This window comes from Bos indicus, chromosome X (assembly GCF_029378745.1).
Source record: "Bos indicus isolate NIAB-ARS_2022 breed Sahiwal x Tharparkar chromosome X, NIAB-ARS_B.indTharparkar_mat_pri_1.0, whole genome shotgun sequence".
Lineage (NCBI taxonomy): Eukaryota > Metazoa > Chordata > Mammalia > Artiodactyla > Bovidae > Bos > Bos indicus.
The window spans coordinates 113,074,359-113,097,833 of NC_091789.1; the positions used below are offsets into that span (position 1 = coordinate 113,074,359).

The 23,475-nt window shown below is 40.8% G+C and overlaps 1 protein-coding gene across 2 annotated transcripts in view; it reads left to right on the plus strand.

Moving 5' to 3' along the window:
- Positions 1-8,784, plus strand: part of SRPX (sushi repeat containing protein X-linked) — a 141,762-nt gene extending 132,978 nt beyond the window's left edge. For both annotated transcript variants that reach the window (XM_019956343.2, XM_019956346.2), the window contains one exon: positions 8,271-8,784. In XM_019956343.2, the coding sequence (XP_019811902.2) occupies positions 8,271-8,454 (184 nt within the window). In that variant the 3' untranslated portion in view covers positions 8,455-8,784. The remainder of the gene's footprint in view (positions 1-8,270) is intronic.
- The last annotated feature ends 14,691 nt before the right edge of the window (positions 8,785-23,475 follow it).

The window sequence follows — 23,475 nt, forward strand, 5'->3', positions numbered from 1 at the left end:
CATTCTCCTCCTCCCCTCAGTCTTTCCCAGCTTCAAGGTCTTTTCCAAAGACGTGATTCTTTCCATCTGGTGGCCAAAATATTGGAGCTTCAGCTTCAGCATCAGTCCTTCCAATAAATATTCAGGGTTGATTTACTTTAGGATTGACTGGTTTGACTTCTTTGCTGTCCAAGGACTCTCAAGTCTTCACCACCATACTTCCAAAGCATCAATTCTTCTTCAATCAACCTTCTTTATGGTCCAACTCTCATATCCATACATGATTACTGGAAAAGTGATAGTTTTTACTAAACAAACCTTTGTTGGCAAAATGATGTCTCTGCTTTTTAATCTGCTGTCTCAGTTTGTCATAGCTTTTTTTCCCCAAGGAGCAAGTGTATTTGATTTTTGAGGCTGCAGTCACCATACACAGTTATTTTGGAGCTCAAGAAAATAAAGTCTGTCACTGTTTCCACCTTTTCTGTATCTATTTGCCATGAAGTGATGGGACCAGATGCCAGGATCTTAGTTTTTTGAATGTTGGATCTTAACCCAGGTTTTTCACTCTCCTCTTTTACCATCAGCCAGTCTTTTTAGTTCCTCTTCACTTTATGCCATTAGGTTGGTGTTACCTGAGGTTATTAATCTTTCTCCTGGCAATCTTGATACCAGCTTGAGCTTCATCTAGCCCAGCATTTCGCATGACGTACTCTGCATAGAAGTTAAATAAACAAGATGACAATATATAGCTTTGAAGTATTTCTTTCCCAATTTTGAACCAGTCCATTGTTCCATGTCCAGTTCTAATGGTTGTTTCTTGACCTGCATACAGGTTTCTCAGGAGGCAGGTATGATGACCTGGTATTCCCATCTCTCTGAGAATTTTCCCCAGTTTGTGGTGATCCACACAGTCAAAGGCTTAGGATAGTCAATAAACCAAAAGTAGATGTTTTTCTTGAATTCCCTTGGTTTTTGTATGATCCAAGGGATGCTGGAAATTTGATATCTGGTCCTCTTTGTTTTCTAAACAAAGCTTCTATGTCTGTAAGTTCATGGTTCACGTACTGTGGAAGCCCAGCTTGAAGGATTTTGAGTATTATCTTGCTAGTATGTGAAACGAGTGCAGTTGGACAGTAGTTTGAACATTCTTTGCCCATTTTTTGGATTAGAATGAAAACTGACCTTTTGCAGTCCTGTGACCACTGCTGAGTTTTCCAAATTTGCTGGCATATTGACTGCAGCACTTTCACAGCATCATCTTTTTAGAATTTGAAATAGCTCTACTGGAATTCCATCACATCCACTAGCTTTATTCATAGTAATGATTCCAACGGCCCACTGGACTTCACACTCCAGGATGTCTGGCTCTAGGTGAGTGATCACACCTATGTGGTTATCCAGGTCATTAAGACCTTATTTTGTACAGTTCTTCTGTATATTCTTGCCATGTCTTCTTAATATTTTCTGTTTCTCTAATGTCCATACCATTTCTGTCCTTTACTGTGCCCATCTTTGTATGAAATGTTCCCCTGGTCTCTCTCATTTTCTTGAAGAGATCTCTAGTCTTTCCCGCTCTATTCTTTTCCTCTATTTCTTTGCAGTGTTAGTTTAAGAAGGCTTTTTTTTTTTTTTTTAATCTCTCTTAGCTATTATTTGGAACTCTGCTTTCAGATGGGTATATCTTTCGTTTTCTCCTTTGCCTTTCGCTTGTCTTCCTTTCAAAGCTATTTTTAAGGCCTCCTCATGAGACCATTTTGTCTTGTTGCATATCTTTACTGGAGGATAGTTTTGGTCACCGCCTCCTGTACAATATTATGAACATCCGTTTGCAGTTCTTCAGGCACTCTGTCTACCAGATCTAATCCCTTGAATCTGTCACTTCCACTGTATAATTGTAAGAGATTTAATTTAGGTCACATCTGAATGGCCTAGTGGTTTTCCTTTCTTTCTTCAAGTTAAGTCTATATTTTGCAATAAGCAACTCATAATCTGAGCCACAGTCAGCTCCCTGTCTTGATTTTTGCACAATATACTACTGGAGAAAAGCAGAGAAATAGCTCTAGAAGAAATGAAAAGGCTGAGCCAGAGCGGAAATGATGCCCAGTTGTGGATGTGTCTGGTACTGAAAGTAAAGTCGGATGCAGTAAAGAACCATATTGCATAGGAACCTGCAATGTTAGTTCCACGAATCATCGTAAATTTAACGTGGTCAAACAGGAGGTGGCAAGACTGTGCATCAACTTTTTAAGAATCAGTGATCTAAACTGGATGAGAATGGGCAAATTATATCAGATAATCATTATATCTACTACTGTTGGAAAGACTTTAAGATTTGCTTATTAGTGTATATAAATGCCCAAGATTTTTGTATATCCATTTTGTATTCAGAAGTTTTACTGAATTTGGTTTATTAATCTAACAGTATTTTGTTGGAGTCTTTAGGGTTTTCTGTATATAACATCATGAAATCCAGAAATAATGGCAGTTTTATTTTCCAATTTGGATATCTTTTTTCTCTTTTTTGTTGTGTACCAAGTCTGGCTAGGACTAACAATAGCATGTTGAATCCAAGTGGCAAGAATGGGCATCCTTGTCTTGTTTCTGATCTTAGATGAAAAGCTTTTAGTTTTTTACCATCGAGTATAAACTTAGCTGTGGCCTTGTTTATATATGGGCTTTATAATGTCAAGGTTTGTTCCCACTATACCCACATTGTTGAGAAAGTGTTTATCATAAATGGATGGTGAGTTTTGTCAAATGCTTTGTCTGAAACTATTGGGATTATATGATTTTTATCATTCATTTTATTAATGTGGCATAACATGATTGGTAGATGTTGAATCATCTTTGCATCTTGGAAATGTATAAATATGTTGAATTATTTTACAAATGTTGAGGATCTTTGCATTTGCATTCACCAGGGATGTTGGCATGTAATTTTCTGGTGTCCTTGTCTGGTTTGGGTTATCAGCAAATGGTGGCCTTGTAAACTGAGTTTTAAAATGGAACCTCCTCTCCTAGTTTTTGGAAGAGTTTGAGAAGGTTTAGTATTAATTATTCTTTGAATGAAGGTAGAATTCAGTTGTGTAACCATCTGGTCCTGGACTTTTATTTGTTGGGAGGTTTTTGATTAGTGATTCAATCTTCTTAATAGTAATTTGTTAAAGAGTTTCTATTTGTTCATAATTCAGTCTTGAAGGGTTGTATTTTTCTAGGAATTTATCCACCACTTCTAGGCTGTCAAATTTCTTGGCATGTAAATTTTCACAGTAGTCTCTTGTTCTTTACATATCTGTGATACCAGTTGTGAGTCTCTTTCATTTCTGATTTATGTTTGAATCCAAACTGTCCTGGTGAGTCTACCTAAAGTTTTATGAATTTTACCTTTGGAAAGACCCACCTTTTGTTGCAGTGGTTTTTTCTTTTGTCTTTTTTGTCTCTCCATTTATTTCTTCTCTGATCCTTATTATTTCCTAACTTTCTAGTTGTTTCAGATGTCAAGTTAGGTTTCTTTTGAGATTTTTGTTTTGATAAGTATTTATTGCCCTGAACTTCTCTCTCAGAACTGCTTTTGATGCATTTCATAAGTTTTAGGATGTTTTATTTCCATTTTCATTTGACTAAATATATTTTATTTCTATTTGAGTCACTTGTTGTCCACTAACACACTGTTTAATTACCACATTATTCGTAAATGTTTCCAGTATTCTTCTTATATTTGATTTCTAAGTTTGATACATTATGATCGAAACAGATGCTGTCTGTGATTTTAATCGTCTTGATTAAGGATCTATCCTGTAGAATGTTCCATATGCACATGAAGAATAGATATTCTCTTGCTTTGGATGGGATGTTGTGTATTTCTCTATGAAATCCACAGTTTAATGTGTTTAAGGCTGTTCTGTTACTGAGCTTCCATCTGGATATCTGTCCATTGTTGTAAGCTGCATATTAATGGCCCCTACTATCATTGTCCTTGTACTTCTCCTTTTACATCTGTTAATATTTTCTGTGTGTGTGTGTGTGTGTGTGTGTGTGTGTGTGTGTATGCATATATTTAAGTGTTGCTATGCTGGTTATATACATTTGGAGAAGGCAATGGCACCCCACTCCAGTACTCCTGCCTGGAAAATCCCATACAAATGTATAAATTCCCTCCTCTCTCCTGGAATCAAACCCATGACCCCTGCATTGGGAACCAAACTCCTAACCACTATACCACCTAGGACTTCCCAAACATTAAGCTCCTTCTTTCATCCTTGCTCTGAGAAACAGAGGTATAAAACTAAAGAAGCTGCTTTGAATGATGGCTGACAGTATAGAGGGCAGGATAAGGTTGGGTAATAGGAATCTCCTTGCCTTAGGAATTATAATTACCTATTCTTGGACTGTCCTGTCCTGGAACACAAGGTTGGATTAGTATGTTTTCATTGTTAGGAAAGATTTGGTGGACTTAGAGACACAGAGCCAGTTTCATGGGTGTGTGACCTATGCAATCACACAGGTCTCCACACTGAAAAGGGTCTTGTTTTTGGTGTAAAGGTATGATGTTTACCATCTTGACCTTCTTAATTTTTTCTGGCTTCCATTTCAACCTAAGTTTTTATTTAACCTAAGTTTTTTTGACAATTGTCTTTTTTATATTTTAATTTTAGTAGAATATAGTTGATTTACAATGGTGTATGTTTCAGGTGTATAGAAAAGTGATTAACTTACACATACATATAAAAATATATATTTATTCAAGGAATATTTTCTCATACAGGTTATCACAGAATATTGAGTAGAGATTTCTGTGCTATACAGTAGGTCCGTGTTGGTTATGTATCCTATATGTTTCTCTATTTTTATATAGAAGAACATATAGTCCTTTGTTTCTTCATTTTAGTTGGCTCTCTGTTGGTTTCTGTGCATTAGCTGCAGTGGGCACTTCTAGTCTTGAAGGACTGGCCCCAGGTTGGAGATGAACCCTAGTTTCTCTTGCAAACCTTTGTGATTGTCCAAGGAGCTTATTTTAATTTCAGTAGTTCCCAGTGTTTGAGGGTGTGCCAAGACCTGTTAATGCTCCAGGGGAGAGGATCAGTGAGCACCTAGATTCAGGCTGATTGGAAGGCAGACCTGCAGGCAGCAGCTTTTAAAGTATGCAGATACAGCCCTGAGGGACTGCAAGCAAAAGGCCCTGTTGGCCACCAGAGCCACGGGGGTGGAGGGGTGGTGGAAGGTAACTGCTGGCTTTAGTAGGCAGAAAGAACACAGGAAAATGTCTACCCTAGGTGGACCATGGAGGTGGCAGTCGGCCAGAAAAAGAGGTAAGAGATGGTTTCTGCTGGCTTTTACCCGGTAGAGGGAGTTTGAAAATTGCTCACACCAACATACCCCTTGGAGAAGGAAACGGCAACCCACTCCAGTGTTCTTGCCTGGAGAATCCCAGGGATGGCGGAGCCTGGTGGGCTGCCGTCTATGGAATCGCAGAGTCGGACACGACTGATGCGACTTAGCAGCAGCAACATACCCCTGGCCCCTCAGACTGCTTACTTAAGATTATCAAATGAGCCTATTCACATAAAGTCTGGGTACTTTTAAATGGATGCTTCTACACTGTGTCTTGGGGTGTACTAGTCTTCCCTTCAAGAACTGTTTCTGAGTTTGTGACAGCTCAGCAGCTCTCGTGGGTATGAGCCCCACTGGTTTGGAGAGAGATTTGGGGGTTATCTCTCTGCGACAGGTCTTAAATGCTGGAGAGCCTGCTGTGGGAGAGGAACTATCTACTACTCAGGGAGAAACTCCAGGTTATGAGTGCCCTCCTGACTGCTGGTCCCCACACATGGGTGGGGACTGTGACTGGAGATACTGCTGGGGTTTTGGCCAGATTGTCTCTCAGCCTTTTATGCTTACTTTGGTGTGATTTCCTTCTCATTTTCCTGATATGCAAAAGTCACTCTCCTAGTTTTTAGTTTTTTTTTCTGGGGAAATTGCTCCGTATGTAGATTTGGTGTGTCAATGGGAAGAGGTAAGTACAGACTCTTCCTACACTAGGATTTTGAACTGAAACCTCCCTTAGTGTTTTGTCTAGTTGTCTAGAACTTGCTCTGAAATTCATATCAACCCAATATTTGAGTAACTCTGAAGTATTGCTGGTACCATCCTTCATCCTGTAGGATGTCTTATCTCCAAAATTCCTGTGGTTTCTTAGCCATGGTGGGATGCATTTCTATACCTGTTGGTAGCCTGCTGATCTGACAGCTCCTCTCTTCTCATGGCAGTTTTCCCTCTTAATATTCTGTGTCAATCAAGGCACAAGGCCCACAGGAGGAACGTGTGTGGTAGCAGCAGATGGTGGCACCATGGGGGATTTCTGTCCTGACTTAAGTACTGTAACAGCAAATGCTCCAATTCTATGTTGGTCACCCTTTCCCATCGGCTCCAGCCACCACATCGCCTAGTTCCTTTTTCCTTCCAAATGCACTTCTCTCTTGTTTCCTATCCTGTTCTATTAAAATCTCCCTTTCCTGTTAGCAGTTTAGCTGCTGTGTGTACCTATCTACCTATGTGCATGTATGGGGAGATAAAGACAGGTAGGTGTGCGTCACTTGTGTCCAACTCTTTGAGACCCTATGGACTGTAGCCCCCCAGCCTCCTCTGTCCATTGAATTGTCTAGGCAAGAATACTGGAGTGGGTTGCTCTTTCCATCTCCAGGGGATCTTACCAACCCAGGGATCAAACCCTGTGTTTCTTATGTCTCCTGCATTGGCAGGTGTGTTCTTTACCACTAGCATCACCTGGGAAACCGCTAATTAGTCGTCTTTTTAAAGATGCAGAGAAGTTTAGTTCTCCGTTCTAACATCACTTTCATGCTCAAGATTTAAATGTTCCAAAACTCATTAATACACTTCTTGAGGTCTACTCCCAGGTTCCCCTCTTACCACCACGAGAAACCATGGGAGATATGGTAATGCTGTCTTGTATTTCTACTCACTAGAAGTGGACAGAGGAGCCTGGCAGGCCACAGTCCATGGGGCCACAAAGAGTTGAACATGACTAAGCAACACACAAGTGGATGAACAATTTAGTTTCCCACTGGGATAAAACAGAAATTATTCTCATCTCTCCAACTATTAAAAGCCAGAAGCGGGACTTCCCCGGTGGCCCAGTGGTTAGGACTCTGTACTTCCACTGCAGGGAGCACAGGTTCAGTCCCTGGTTGACGAAGAGAGATCCTGTATGCTCAGCCAAAAAAAAAAAAAAAGCGGAATAAAGTATAGTCAGCTCGGATTTTGAATAGTCACTTTAAATCCAGATGGCAGTATGTACTCTAGCTTGAGATTGTGTGTGAGACGGTCTCTTCTCCAGATTTTGTTGTGTTGCTGAGTGGGCTCCTCCCCCTGCCCCAAACTCATCTGTTGGCTTTCCCTGGCTTTTTTTCATCTAAACAGGTTTCTAATGAAATACATTATTTTATACATTTGAAATTCTAATGGGGTAGAACAGAAAAAACAGGCCCTTGCAACCACTTCAAATGCTTTTTGAAATTACTTAATGTATTAAAAAAAAAAAAACAATCAACCAAGTGAATAAAACTAGGGTGAAGAGCAAGTTCTGTCCCCTCTTATGCAGTTGTGAGCTAGATGGGCCACAGCTGGAATGTTTGGAACATAATTTCAATTAGCTTCACCTAGACTTGGCAACTATACCACCACCAGGCCAGGATTGTTCAATCACGGCACTATGGACAGTGGGCTGTTCTGTGCATTGTAGGATGGCAGGCAGCAGCCCTGGCTTCCTACCATTAGAGGCCAGTTGCACCCGTCACACATGGTGAACACCAAAACTGTTCATACAGAACCAAATGTCCCCTGGGGGCCAAAATAACCCCTGCTGATAACCAGGGGCTCTAGTGCATCTGTGGTTGTGCAAACCTCATCTGCAATTAGAGGTTGAATCAATTGTTAGCATTGTTGAACATGCCTTGGAGCAACTGTTGGTACATAGCACCATTGCAGGTCTAAAGTCTTCCTGCCATTACAGTCTAAAGCTGTCCTACTCAACTGGTCTAGTGAATGCAGCTTCTAATTCAGTAGGTTTGGTGGGGGGTGAGGGGGTGGTGCCTGGGATTCTCCATTGTTAAGAAGTTCCCATGCGATGTACCACACTTTGACAGGAAAAGGTCTAAAGGATACTTGAGTCCTTAGTGATATTAAGCCTTTCTGTGCACACAGGTTCACTCTAGGACTCTAGTTGGTTCACCAGTCCTTGGGAAGACAATTCTGACCTAGTCTTCTCTTTGTCTTAGGCTGTTGCTGCGAATTCCACTCTATTCCTTCAGCATCGTGGTACTGGATAAACATGGCGTGGACAAGGAGCGCTACGTCTCCCTGGTGACGCCTGTGGCCCTCTTCAACCTGATCGACACTTTCCCCTTGAGAAAAGAGGAGATGGTCCTGCAAGCAGAAATGGGCCAGACCTGTAACACCTGATGGGCTGTGTCCTCTCTCAGTCATGCCTCTTCTCTCTACATAGAGCTACACGCACAGAAAGGCCTGAAAAATATCCTTGATGTACAGATTTTTATTTGTAATTTTTAAAGTCTATTTTATTATTATAAGCTTTCTTGGCACTTAATTTTACACTGCTTTTTGTAGCAAAAACTGAATATATTTACTCTCTTAATTCCATCATGGCTGGTTACTTTGGTAGAGAAACTAGAAACTACAACTATATACAGGCTTCCCATGCATTTATACAGTGTGACACGTATGTATCTTCTGTTTTATATAAAACTTACTAATAAAATATTTTAGAGCAAATGTGCTAAAAATCATTTTTTCTCAAGCATTAGCCATACTTGCTCAGTGTGGTCACCAGTCTTTGGACTGCGATTATTGGTGTTTTAGGAATGGAAAAATTAGTCTCAGGAGGAGTTCAGTTGAACTGAGAGAGCTGAACTTTCAAGTGTCAGAGGAGCCCCTAAAGCAACAAGCTGGCAATGAAAGAGGTAAGACTTTTATCACTTACTGTGCTGCTATAACCAAGAAGGGAAAACTGGAGCTCCATCTTCTATTTTTCTATCTGCATTCTCTCCAGTGGACCAGTGGTCACCAGGTGCGAGCTCAGGTAGGTTACAAAGACATGAGGTGGTCACATTGTTGAGGGAGACCCAGGTCTGGCAGCTTTATGGACTCTGGGGTCATGGAAGGACGAGCAGCTAGGAGTGGGAAAATACTGGATCTTGAATCAGGGGGAAAGCTTCCCTCCCTTCCTCCTGTAAGGCCCCAGGAGAGGAACATGAAGACCTCTGCTCAAAGCCTCAGAGACCTAGGAATGAAGTCACTTGGGCTAGGAATACAGATATGTGACAGGACATTTCCAGGCCTTGCCTGCAGTTCCAGCCAGTGGCTGCGATTCATTGACTGTATACCAGCAGTCTGTGTGGGGGCAAGCAGCTTTCCCTCATGAGGCCTTCCAAGGGAAGGCTCTGTATTAGTATTTGCCTAAGGTCAGGCCTGAAACACCATACTTTTACAACTAGGAGTTGGACTCCCTCAACTATCATGAGCAAACCCTGATCCAAACTGACATTCTGAAACTGAAGGGAAAATTTCAATCAATTCCTGAACAAATAACTAAATCAATGATGGAACGTCCAAATTCCAACCTGGAGGTTTAAAACTAGCAGCAGATTTGACACTTTTGAACATTAGACGGTGATTGCTATCCTGTGAATAGGTTTATATTTCATTTACAAATGATTTTTCCCCTAGTAGCTGCTCTTTGACCTCTGTCTTCCGTAAATGTATCTATCAGATAAAAGGTCAACGACATGATTGGGGAAGGAAGATTAGCCAATGGTGAGTATGTGAAGCCATGAACATTTCAAAAGACCACTTGTCACAATTCAGTAAATGTATCAGCCCACATTAAAGCTCTCCTATCTGTGGAAAGCCAGCCTGTGTGCCCTTTGCCCCATACATGAAAGATCCAAGGCTTGAAGATGGGCTGATGTTTAAGGAGCTGCTCAGATTTCTTCAAACAAGTCTTCTCTTCTATTCTATTACAGTTTGCCTAATGAGATATAGACTATTTGAAGAATGAGTACACTGTGGTATGTCATGGTACATGAGTCCTACCTTTTTCTTTCCTCCCCTCTAACTTGTAGTTCACCTCAGTTCAGTTCAGTGGCTCAGTCATGTCTGACTCCTTGCGACCCTAGGAATTGCAGCATGCCAGGCCTCCCTGTCCATCACCAACTCCCGGAGTTCACTCAAACTCACGTCCATCGAATCGGTGATGCTATCCAGCCATCTCATCCTCTGTCCCCTTTTCCTCCTGCCCCCAATCCCTCCTAGCATCTGGACATGCATAAATAAATGAAAGAACCTTTGCACAGGCCAGCAAAGAAATCCGTCCATCTGTGCATACGAAAGTGAGTAGATAGGAGCTCAGAAGAGGCTACTGAGGTAAAGGAAACTGCAAAAGCAGCAGTGGAAACATCAGTGGTGACCTCTCTAGCAAAGGAAGTGAAAGTCTGTCAGGCCACGGGGGCTACAGCTGGAGGCTCCCCTTGCTCTTCAGCAACATCCTGCATAGCTGAAGTGAGACATCCACAATTGTGGGGAGGGAGAGGGAAGAAGGCAGACCAAGGGAACTGGAGGAATGTATCTCCTGCTGTCTGCCCTGAGGTGCCCACCACCCCGTACTTGAAGATTCCCCCGACCAGGCCATGGGCACCCAAAGCCCCCAGTACGTACACATCTCACACTCTGCTGCCACCTTTTTAAAAAAGTTTTCCCCACCATTGTTTTTTCCCTATATACACTCCCAACCCTAGCAGGGAGTTGATTCCTCTACTAAGGACTAAAACTTTTGCTATAGCGCCACCTTCTGGAAAGCAGAAGGCAGGCTCTTAACTTCTAATCTGAATGGAAATACACAAAATCTTACCTAAATAAGAAAGGTGCTCCCTATGACAAACAAGGCAGCAGAGGCTCTCAAACACTATGAAAGAAAAAACTCACTCATAGTAACATGGTAGCACAAAGAGAAGATGACAATTCTCTAGAAACCGAGGCCAAAGATACAGAATATTGCAATCTAACAAAGAAATCAAAACAGCACTTCTGTGAACTCAGGAATAAAATGAACAAACAGGACTATTTCACCAAAGAGACTGAGATCCTATAAAGAATTGAGAAATAAGAAAAAATGTATCAGAAAGCATTTGAAATAGAGATCAGATGGAAAAGAGAATAAATAAGCTTGAGGATTGGAATTTAGAAATGATATAAAAGGGGAGAGAGTTAAGATTAATGAGTATACCAGAAGAAAGGGAGAAGCGGGCAGAAGGCTTAAAGTAACAGTAGCTGAAAACTTACCAAATGTGGACAAGGAACTGTATTTACAAGTCCTCAGAGCTAATAGAACCTTATCATCTCAATGCAAAAAGACTTTCTCCAGGACACATTATAATAAAACTGCCAAAAGTCAATGAAAAAGAATTTCAAAGGCAGCTAGGTAAAAGATGAGAGTAGCCCACAAAGGACCCCCCACCCCATATTAGGGTATATTAGTCGCTCAGTTGTGTCTGACTTTTTGCGTCCCTATGGATGCGTCCCTATGGATTGTAGGCTAGGCTCTTCTGTCCATGGGATTCTCCAGGCAAGAATATTGGAGTGGGTTGCCATTTCCTTCTCCAGGGCATCTTCCAATCCAGGGATTGAACCTGGGTCTTCTGCATTGCAGGTAGATTCTTTACCATCTGAGCCACCAATGAAGCTGAATTAGTGTATCAATAGGTTTCTCAAAAGAAGCTACAGGCCAGGAGAATCTGGAATAGCATGAAACTTCTAGAATAAAATGTAAGGAATAAGCTTCCTGATACTAGACTTGGCAATGATGGTTTTTTCTGGCATGGCACTAAAAGGACAAACAACAAAAGCAAAATCATTAAACTCAAAAACTTTTTCACAGCAAATAAAATAATCAACAAATATTTGTAAATCACAGAGCTGATATGAGATTAATATCCAAAATACATAAAGAACTTATTTAACTCGATAGCACAATACCAAACCAAGTGGACAGAAAATCTGATAGACATTTTTCCAAAGAGTACATCAAAATGGCCAAGAGGCACATGACAAGATGCCCAGTTCACTATTCAGCAGGAATATCAAGATCAAAGCAACAAATAGTTATCTCATACCTGTTAGAATGCCTGTTCTCAAAGGAGACAGAGACAACACATGCTGGTGAGGATGTGGTGAAAGGGAATTAGTCCAACCACTATGGAAAATATGAAGGTTCCTCAAAAAATTAAAAATAGATCCATCATAGAATCCAATAGTCCCCCTTCCATGTATTTACCCAAAGGAAATGAAAACAGGATTTTGAAGAGATAATAGACACACCCATGTTTATTGCAGCATTATTAACTATAGCCAAGACATGAAGATAAGCCACATACCTATCAGCAGATGAATGGAAAAAAGATGTGGCATGTATACCATAATGGAATAGTATTCAGCCATGAGAAAGGATGATACCCAGCTCTCTGTGACAACATGAATAGACCTTGAGCATAATATACCAAAGAGAAACCAGAGAAAAATAAGTACTGCATGATATCACCTATATGGGGAAAATTAAAAAGTCAAACATGTAAAGACTAGAGTAAAATGGTGATTACCAGTGGGTGGAGCATAAAACTGATGTTGTTTAAGGGCACAAACTTGTAATGAGTAGTAAATAAACCATAGACATTTAATTCACAGTATAATGAATACAAATAATATATACTAAAATTATATAAAGTGATAAATACTGCTACAATGGCAATCATATTGCAATATTTAAATATCATATCACCTTAAATCCACAAAATGCTGTATGTCAAATTTGTTCAATAAAAAGTACATAGTTGCATGCATGCATTTGTATACATACCCTACAACAAACTTTGGGGCCATTTCAAAATAATAGGCTGTCTTCTAGAGGACTGGTTGCTCACAGCAAATCTTACAGGATATTTCTATGTGCCTTTCGGACCCCAGAAAAACAATCCTCAGTTATGCCTGGTCACACCATTTGGCACAGCAGCACTCTTACTAATGTGCATGCATGTGTGTGTATAATAAAGGGGCAGGCGATTAAATTGGCTGAATTCAGACTCTGCTGTGGTAGATAGCAGTTGGAGTCTCAGTTCAGTTCTTTTAAACCTCACTGGGCTCCTTGGAACCTGCCCCCCACTCCTCACCTGCATATGAGTGGCACAGTGATCTGTGAGAAATGCAGGTAGTTTACACACAGTCAGGAGCTCCCCTTCTTGCTCCCTACCTTTGGCTATCTCCTTTCTGAGATTTCCCTTCTGACTTCTCAGTTGCCATGGTTGCTCTTTCCGTCTCCGGTGGCTCTTCAAAGCATTTAAGACTATCTTCAGTAAAGCCTCCTCCCTAAGATCAGCCTGGTGCACACAGCAACCAGCCCTTACACAAAACCCAGCAAACCCTGATGACTCACCTAGTATATGTGCCCTCTTCCAACTGATGACTGCCCTCCAGTATCTGCCTGCATTTTGGTCACTCTCCAATTCCTGCAGATAGCTATTTTCTATATTTTGTCCACATATAATTGTTTGTGGGAGGCAGGTCTAGTAGGAGCTGCTGGAGCATTATCAGAAGGCTAGCAAAGGGTGAATCAGAAGGCTGAAGAGTCTAGGCCATTCTCAGAGAACTGCAGATTTCACCTCTACAGGCCTTCAATGCCAGGACTTCAGCTTAGATGAATGGGGTGGGGAATGAAGGAGAAAAAAGGCAATGAGATCGTCTAAAGCACATTGAAGATCAATGACTGACACGCTGGTAACCATATCATGCATCTATTCATGCATTGAAAATTACCCCAAAGCTTAGTGACGTCACAAGAAATGTTTATTCTCTCTCACATTGTCTGTGGGTCATGAATTTGAGAGCAGCTTAGCTGAACAATTCTGGCTTGTACTCTCTCATGAGGCTGCAGTCACCTGAAGGCTTGGTGGGCTGGAGGATCCACTTCCATGGAGGCTCACTCACATGACTGGCAAGTTGGTACTGGTTATTGATTGGAAGAGGCCTCTATTATTCCCCACATGAGCCTCTCGAGTGGCATAAGTGTTCTCATAACATGGTGGTGTCTTCTTCCAGTGGAAGTGATCCAAAAGAGAACAAAGCAGAAGTGACAATATCTTTTATGACCTAGCCTCAGAAGACATGCAGTTACTTCCAAGGAATCCTAGATCTCACATACGTCAGCCCTATTCAGTGAGGGAAGGGGATATATAAATGTATGGATACCAAGAGGTAAAGGTCATGGTGGGGAGAGACAATTTGAAAGCTGGCTTCTACAGCATCTAAACACTTTTATATTAGAGAATCATTCAGTGATCTTTAGGATAGGGGTAGTGTGGTCAATAATGTAGATAGGTCTGCTTAATATGTATTCAACCCTTTTTAGCAAGCAGATGAAGAAAGACAAATTATATTCCCCAGGTCCCATTGCAGCTGTAGTTTGAGAAGTGATGAAAATTCTATCAGGCAAGGGAGGTGGGGGCGAGAGATCAAGTGGGAGTATGGGGTTAGCAGATGTAAGCTATTTTATACAGGATGGATAAGTAACAAGGTCCTACTGTATAACGCAGGGAACTATATTCAATAGAAACCATAATGGAAAAGAACTTGAAAAAAAAAATATATATCTGAATTACTTTGCTGTACAGCAGAAATTAACACATTGTAAATCAACTATACTTCAACAAAAATTGAAAAACAAAACAGATTCCATCAGTCACATGCACTCAAAGTGTGACTTGGTTTTGAAACTAAATCAATGTGTGGAAAGAGAAAAATGCAGAACAAGCATATTATTCTAGACTGTGGCTGAGGCAATGTGGTTTTTTGCCAATAACTGATGGCAGCTTCTTAATTGGGACCATGACTTCTTGATGGTGGCAAGAATGGAATGGTCCTAGAACAAGCAAGTCTACTGGTACCTTCTCAATCTGGTAGGCAAATTCCTGATTTTCTAGTTTCTTGGCAGCTCCTTTGGCATTCCCAAGTGGCTTGGAGAGGTGTTCAGCAAGTTCAGCATACAGTCTATTTCTTCATCTTTCACCTCTAGATGATGAGGGAATCCTTTCTGTTTAGCTGTAATAGATTCTATTTTCTGAAACTCAATCTTGAGTGATACTGATAGCAAAATAAAAATTGTAGTCTTCAAACACTGGATTTGTTGGACTTTGCTTCCTTGAAATTCAATAGTTAACAGAGATATTTAAGTACCTCTTGGAAAAATATCTTATAAGCCATACTGAAGCCAATCAGCACAAATGAGCATTTATTTTTCAGCAATGCTTCATCATCCAGGTAGAGGACGAGAGAAGGCATGTTAGAGAACTGATCTGGGGTGGAGGGTTGTGCTAAAGGTGTGGTGAAAGGACAAGGGTGAGGGAGGTATATGTAGGACTGAGAAAATATGATGACCAACAGCGACCTGGATCAGTCTGAAAAGAAAGGGCAGCAACAGCACTAAGATATTGAACACATATAGGGAAGGGCTGGTGAGCCCCAGGTGGTTGAAGATTGAATAGTCAGCAAAAGATAAGCGGCGTTTAGAAAATAGGTGATGACAGAGAATGGAGGACAACATCCTTGGAATTGTGATGTTAGAGAGGTGGATGGGTTGTCCATATGATAAGTCCTCTTGGCAAGATTGAAGACAGAGAAGATAAATGAGATTGAAATTCCAAAGGCTTATCTAAGTGTGGAGGAGAGAACCAAATGTAATGTAGATGGATGGTTGTAAGGGGAGGTGATGGAAGTCATGTGTTAGGAGGCAAGAATCTCAGAGAAAGTCTTTTGCTTAGGTTAGGTTAAAAATGAAGAATTAGAAAGGGCAGTGGAGAACTGGAATGATAATGACGGTGCCTCTCAAGCAACAAATACTGAAGTGTGGAACAAAGAACAATATCCTTTAAGAAAAGTGATGCAGGATAAAGTCAGGATTTACTCAGGATTATCCTGAAAAGACACCAAAGATATAGGAAGCCTAATTTACTATGAAGTGTGTGTGTGTGTGTGTGTGTATGTGTGTGTGTGTGTGTGTGCACGCGTGCGTGCATGTGCCCACACATGGTAGTGGTCCGGAAGGCATCAAAGAAAGTCTGGGAGAGAGTTCAGCTGGGGACCACTCAGAGCAGTATGAGAATTACAGGACAAAAGAAGACCAGTGAGAGGATTGGTAAGACATTTCAGGCTTATAACTGAATGATTACAGAAATAAGCATGGATGAATCTGACAGCTTTGATGTTCCCATTTTACGGTACAATGCTTTGGTGCCAGAAGTGACTCACACAGTAATTTCCAAGTATCCCATTCTAGACTCCAAGGCAGGAAGAGCCAGGGCCCTACCATGGCCAGAACTAACTCTATGGTGAGAGCTGGGCCCAGCTCTTCCTGTCTCAGGTTCTAAGAAAGGTTACACGAGTTATCATGAGCTGTCACAAAAAGTGACAGGATTCCCTAGAGAGTACAGCTGAACCCTGAACCACATAGGGGTTAGGGATGCTGACACACACAGTTCAAAATCCATATATAACTTTAAAGTGGGAAAGTAGGCCCCTGTGTCTGTGGTTCTGCATCCCTGGATTCAACCTACCTCAAACCATTTAGTTCTTTAGTATTTGCTATTGAAATAAAAAAACACATATATTTGGATCCACACAGTTCAAATCCATGTTGGTCAAGGGTCAACTGTAGTTGGTTCCAACTGTGGGGCAGGAAAACTCAAAAGGGATCCTGAGACATCTCCTTATTGTTAAAAGGTAAGAATGGTTTCAGAGGTAACTGAAGTAATATTTTGTCTTCAGTGATGATAAGGATCTCCTGCAAATCAATAATAAAATATAAATAACAAAATAGTGAAGATTTAATCAGTTCAAAAAGAAGACATATGAATGGTCAATAGCATATGAAAAGATGTTCAACATCTTTAGTCATCAGGGAAATGAAGAATGAAAACTACAATAAAATACACTTGAGTGGACTTCCCTGCTGGTCCAGTGGTTAAGAATCATCCCACCAATGCAGGGGACACAGTTTGGATCTCTGGGCCAGGAAGATCCCACAGGCCGCAGTGCAACTAAGCCCATGCACTACAACTATTGAGGCCGTGTTTCCCAACAAAAGAAGCCACCACAGTGAGAAGTCCTGCACCGCAACCAGAGAGTAGCCCCCGCTCTCCACATCTAGAGAAAAGCCTGTGTGCAACGACGACGTCCCAGCACAGTCGAAACAAACATATATTAAAAAAAATAACTTTGAGTGGCTAAAATTTTAAAAAGACTGATAATACTAAGTGTTGATCAGAGGTAGAACTGCAACTCTCATACATTGCAGGTAGGGGTGTGAAGTGGTAAAAAGTATTTTAGAAAAATGGTAAATTCTTATAAAATTAAACATACAACTTCCCTATGACCCAACAGTCTCACTCCCTGGTATTTATTTAAGGGAACAAAAAATGCATATACACTAAAAGGCTTTAAGCTTTATTCATCATAACCCCTACTGGAAATGGCCCAAGAAAATGTATAAACTGGCAAGACAGAATACAATTCAGCAGTAAAAACAACAAACTACTGATACGTGCAACATTCAAAATCATCTGGAATGAAAGCTTGACCCAAATGAGCACACATTGTATAATTCCATTTATATGAAATTTGCAAACAGACACAACTAGTCTATAGTGACAGAAATCAGCACAACAGTGATTTCATCCATAGGGGAGAAACTGGAAGGAAGCATAAGGGAAACATCACAGGGTGTAAGAATGTTTTGTCTTGATAGGGATGTGGGTTACATGGATGTATACAGCACAAGCTGGAATCAAAATTGCTGGGAGAAATATCAATTACCTCAGATATGCAGATGACACCACCCTTATGGCAGAAAGCAAAGAAGAACTAAAGAGCCTGTTGATGAAAGTCAAAGAGGAGAGTGAACAAGTTGGCTTAAAGCTCAACATTCAGAAAACTCAGATCATGGCATCCGGTCTCATTACCTCATGGCAAATAGATGGGGAAACAGTGGAAACAGTGGCAGACTTTCTTTTGGGGGCTCCAAAATCACTGCAGATGGTGACTGCAGCCATGAAATTAAAAGATGCTTACTCCTTGGAAGAAAAGTAATGATCAACCTAGACAGCATATTAAAAAGCAGAGATATTACTTCATCAACAAAGGTCTGTCTAGTCAAAGCTATAGTTTTTCCAGTAGTCATGTATGGATGTGAGAGTTGGACTATAAAGAAAGCTGAGCACTGAAGAATGGATGCTTTTGAACTGTGGTGTTGGAAAAGACTCTTCAGAGTCCCTTGAGCTGTAAGGAGACCCAACCAGTCCATCCTAAAGGAAATCAGTCCTGAACATTCATTGGAAGGACTGATGCTGAAGCTGAAACTCCAATACTTTGGCCACCTGATGTGAAGAACTGACTCATTTGAAAAGACCCTGATGCTGGGAAAGATTAAAGGTGGGAGGAGAAGGGGATGACAGAGGATAAGGTGTTTGGATGGCATCACCGACTCAATGGACATGAGTTTGAGTAAACTCCGGGAGTGTGATGATGGACAGGGAGGCCTGGCGTGCTGCAGTCCATGGGGTTGCAAAGAGTTAGACATGACTGACTGAACTGATACAGCTTTCAAAACACATCAAACCCTACACTTAATTTATTTTTTTTTCAAACCCTACACTTTAATAGGTGCATTTCATCGTAGGTAAATTATGCTTCAATAAAAAAGGGTAAAAAAAAAAAAAAAAAAAAAAAACAAAGGAATAAATTAGTTACCCTGAAGAAAGAACTAGTAAAGGCTAACTGAATACCAAAAATATGATAATGATTAATGTCAACTGGAACTGTAAGTCCACACCGATGTAAATGGTCAAAAAGCAGAAAGCATCCTTTAGAAAGACATATATAATGATGTGAATTAATCACAAAATGCCAGTGTGAGCCAAGGATGCTGGATAGATGACTAACTATCAAAGATGAAGGCATAAGCTGTGAGAAGATTATGTTAGTCCAACATCAGAAGCACATATACAGAACAATATTAAGTGGGAATCAGTATGAGGATTGTGGGAAAAGAGTTTATAGAACACTGCACAGCTGGAGGAGGACACATTTTTCAATGACCTGGTTTTGACTCTGCTGTGTCCCTACAGATCAGGACACGACCTGTTGATCTTGGTTCAAATATGAGAAAAGACAATAACTCCATTTCATTTCACAGCAGTGCAGCTTATACTATACTACCTCTCCTTGATGATGATCATAAATCTGGAAAAATACAGGAAAAAAAAGTCACCCAAGTTCATTGGATTTCAACCAAAAGCAGGCAAAAATTATAGAAGATACAACCCTCAAAGAATGAAGCACACTGGATGAAGCACACACATTTAGTTGGCTTTTACTCTGAAGCCTCCTCCATTTGCTTGGTGCATTGGACATGGAGCTCAAGCAGAAGGCTGCAGTCTTAACTGGGCTGAGGCTCCATCAGAGGGCAGACAGGATGAAAACAACAACCACATAAAACTAACCAAACTGATCACATGGACCAAAACCTTGCCTAACTCAGTGAAACTGTGAGCCATGTCATGTGGGGCCACCCAAGATGGACAGGTCATGGTGGAGAGTTCTAACAAAACGTGGTCCACTGGAGAAGGGAATGGCAAACCACTTCAGCATTCTTGCCTTGAGAACCCCATGAATAGTATGAAAAGGAAAAAGGATATGACAGTGAAAGGTGAATCCCCCAGGTCAGTAGGTGTCCAATATGCTACTGGAGAAGAGAAGAGAAATATCTCCAGAAGGAATGAAGAGGCTGAGCCAAAGTAGAAACAACACCCAGTTCTGGATGTGTCTGGTGGTGAAAGTAAAGTCCAATGCTGTAAAGAACAATATTGCATAGGAACCTGGGATGTTAGTTCCATGAATCAATGCCGGAGTCCAGCTCCAGCAGCCAGGGAATCAGCCTGAAGGGGTGAGCGGTATCGATGGACAATGATGTAGCCTCTGACTCATAGTTCGGAACTACATGTTTATTTCAAGCTTCAGGTTCTCTTTTATACTTTGACAAAAGCATTAGGTCAGAGGTTTGACATTTTTAGTTTCCCCCACCCAGATTTGGTGTCTCCAGAAATCACTGTTGTCCTTCAAACAGAGTTCCTGCTTCGGTGATTCTCTCAGAATTGGCTTTACTATCTATTATCTACTTTCTGTTATGTGTCCTATACGTAACTTGTGATTACACTGTAACTCATGCCACATTCCTCAGTTTATTTCTTATCTTTCTAAATCCTGTTTGCCCCTAGCATCTTAAGATCACTATCTCCTAAAAAGGCTTCTAGCTATTCTTAATTATTCCTAAACCCTAAACTCAGCAAACTTCTTTTGCCATAAATATTTCCCTCACAAATAGGTCTCAGAAAACAATCCTTCCCATGGCCTCAAGCTGCGGCCTATGTGCTCATCTTTGTAAAGATCCTTGAATAAATGTCAATGGTTACTTTATAGATTATTTTCTGGGTGCAGCTGTAGAAGGCTTTGTGCTTTCTCATGCTTCTCTCAAGCACCTTAACATTCTTTCCAGCCAACTCAACCAAAGAAAGGAAAGAACAAGTCAGAATCACAAGGCCTAACTCCTTCATCCAGGGACCATGCCTGCGAGATGAGGAGATGGGGGGTGGGGCCGTGCCTCCATTTTGTCAGTAATGCCTAATGCGGCTCCTGACAAATCAAGGTAAATTGGAAGCAATCAAACAGATGGCAAGAATGAACATCAACATTTTAGGAATCAGTGAACTAAAATGGATAGGAATGGGTGAATTTAATTCAGATGACCATTATATCTACTACTGTGGGCAAGAATCTTAGAAGAAATGGAGTAGCACTCATAGTCAACATGAGAGTCCAAAATGTAGTACTTTGGTGCAATCTCAAAAACGACAGAATGATCTCTGTTCATTTCCAAGGCAAACCATTCAGTATCAAAGTAATCCAAGTCTATGCCCCAACCACTAATGCTGAAGAAGCAGAAGTTGAACGGTTCTATGAAGACCTACAAGACCTTTTAGAACTAATACCCAAAAAGAGATGTCCTTCTCATCATAGGGAACTGGAATGCAAAAGTAGGAAGTCAAGAGATATGTGGAGTAATAGTCAAGTTTGGCCTTGAAGTACAAAATGAAGCAGGACAGAGTCTAAGAGAGTTTTGCCAAGAGAACACACTGGTCATAGCAAGCACCCTCTTTCCAACACAACAAAAGACTACACATGGATATCACCATATGACCAAGACTGAAATCAGATTGATTATATTCTTTGCAGCCAAAGATGAAGAAGCTCTATACAGTCAGCAAAAACAAGATCAGGAGCTGACTGTGGCTCAGATCATGAACTCCTTATTGCAAAAATTCTGACCTATATTGAAGAACAACATAGGGAAAACCATTAGGCCATTCAGAGTGCAGCTATGAAGAGGCTAGAAATCTAGGAGACTGGAGAGAGGAGAAAGCCACAGGGAGGGAGGCTCCAAATCTGCATATAAATTCATCTCAAATCCGTAAGTGCTCCCTGAGGAGTGCATGTACAGAGCCAAGCTCAAAGGAGCCCAGGGAGAAAACAACAGTTGAAAGAAAAAGATCTCAACAGACATCTCAGTATCTGATCAGTGCCAGAGATTGAATCAAGGTAAAGGGGCTTTTTGAACAAGTTGGGCTTCCCTTGAAAACCCAGAAATAAAGATTAAGCCTTTGGTCTAAGGTAAACTGAAATAGATCTGCTCAACAAAGCCTACAGCCAAACTTCCATAAGATCAAGATGACTGAATTTAACTGGGCAAGAATGAAAACAAAGCTAGCCTATGTGTGTAGACATTTCCTTAAACTAGCAATTCCCAAACTTTTGGAGCACTGGCTTAAAGCTCAACATTCAGAAAACTAAGATCATGGCATCTGGTCCCAACACTTCATGGCAAATAGATGGGGAAACAGTGGAAACAGTGGCTGACTTTATTTTCTTGGGCTCCAAAATCACTGTGGATGGTGATTGTGGCCATGAAATTAAGAGACACTTGCTCCTTGGAAGGAAAGTTATGACCAACCTAGACAGCATATTTAAAAGCAGAGATATTACTTTGCTGATCATGTATGGATGTGAGAGTTGGACCATAAAGAAGGCTGAGTGCTGAAGAATTGATGCTTTTGAACTGTGGTGTTGGAGAAGACTCTTGCGAGTCCCTTGGACTGCAAGGAGATCCACCCAGTCCATCCTAAGGAAGATCAGTCCTGGGTGTTCATTGGAAGGACTGATGTTGAAGTTGAAACTCCAATACTTTGGCCACCTGATGCAGAAAGCTGACTCATTTGAAAAGACCCTGATGCCAGGAAAGATTGAGGGCAGGAGGAGAAGGGGACGACAGAGGATGAGATGGTTGGATGGCATCACCTACACAATGGACATGGGTTTGGGTGGACTCTGGGAGTTGGTGATGGACAGGGAGGCCTAGCATGCTGCAGTTTATGAGGTTGCAAAGAGTCGGACACGACTGAGTGAACTGAACTGAAAGTACTTTCATTTATGTGGGTTATCCTACTGATATTTACTGTGTTAGAAATTAAAACTGGGAAGAAATCAATCCCATTTACAATCACACCAAAAAGTAAAATACCTAGGAATAAATTTACCCAAGGAGGTGAAAGACCTATACACTCAAAACTGTTAAGACACTGATAAAAGAAACTGAAGACACAAGAAAATATTCCATGGTCATGGATTTTAAGAATACTGTTAAAATGTCCGTATTATGCAATGAAATATACATGTTCAGTGCAGTCTCTCAAAATTTCAATGGCATTCTTCACAGGAACAAACAATTTTGAAATTCATATGAAACAAAGACCCCGAACAGCTAAAGCAATCTTGAGATAAAGGAACAAAGCTGGAGGCATCATGGTCCACATCCTGATTTCAAAATACATTACAAAAGTATAGTAATCAAAACAGTATGGTATTGGCATAAAACCAGACACACAGACCAGCAGAACACAACAGGGAGTCCAAGAATAACAGGGAGCCCAGGAATAAATCTATGCATATATGTTCAATTAATTTACAACAAATGCGCCCTGAATAGACAGTGAAAAGGACAGTCTCTTTAATAAGTGATGTTGGGAAAACTGGACAGCCACATGCGAAAGAATAAAACAAGATCACTGTCTTAACATTGTACAAAGAAATCAACTCAAAATGGATTAAAGACTTGAAAGTAATACCTGAAACCATGAAACTCCTAGAAGAAAACATAGGCAGTAAGCTCCTTGACATCTTGGCAATGATTTTTTGAATCTGACTTCAAAAGTGAAACCAACAAAAGCAAAAACTGGGGCTACCTCAAAATAAAAAGCT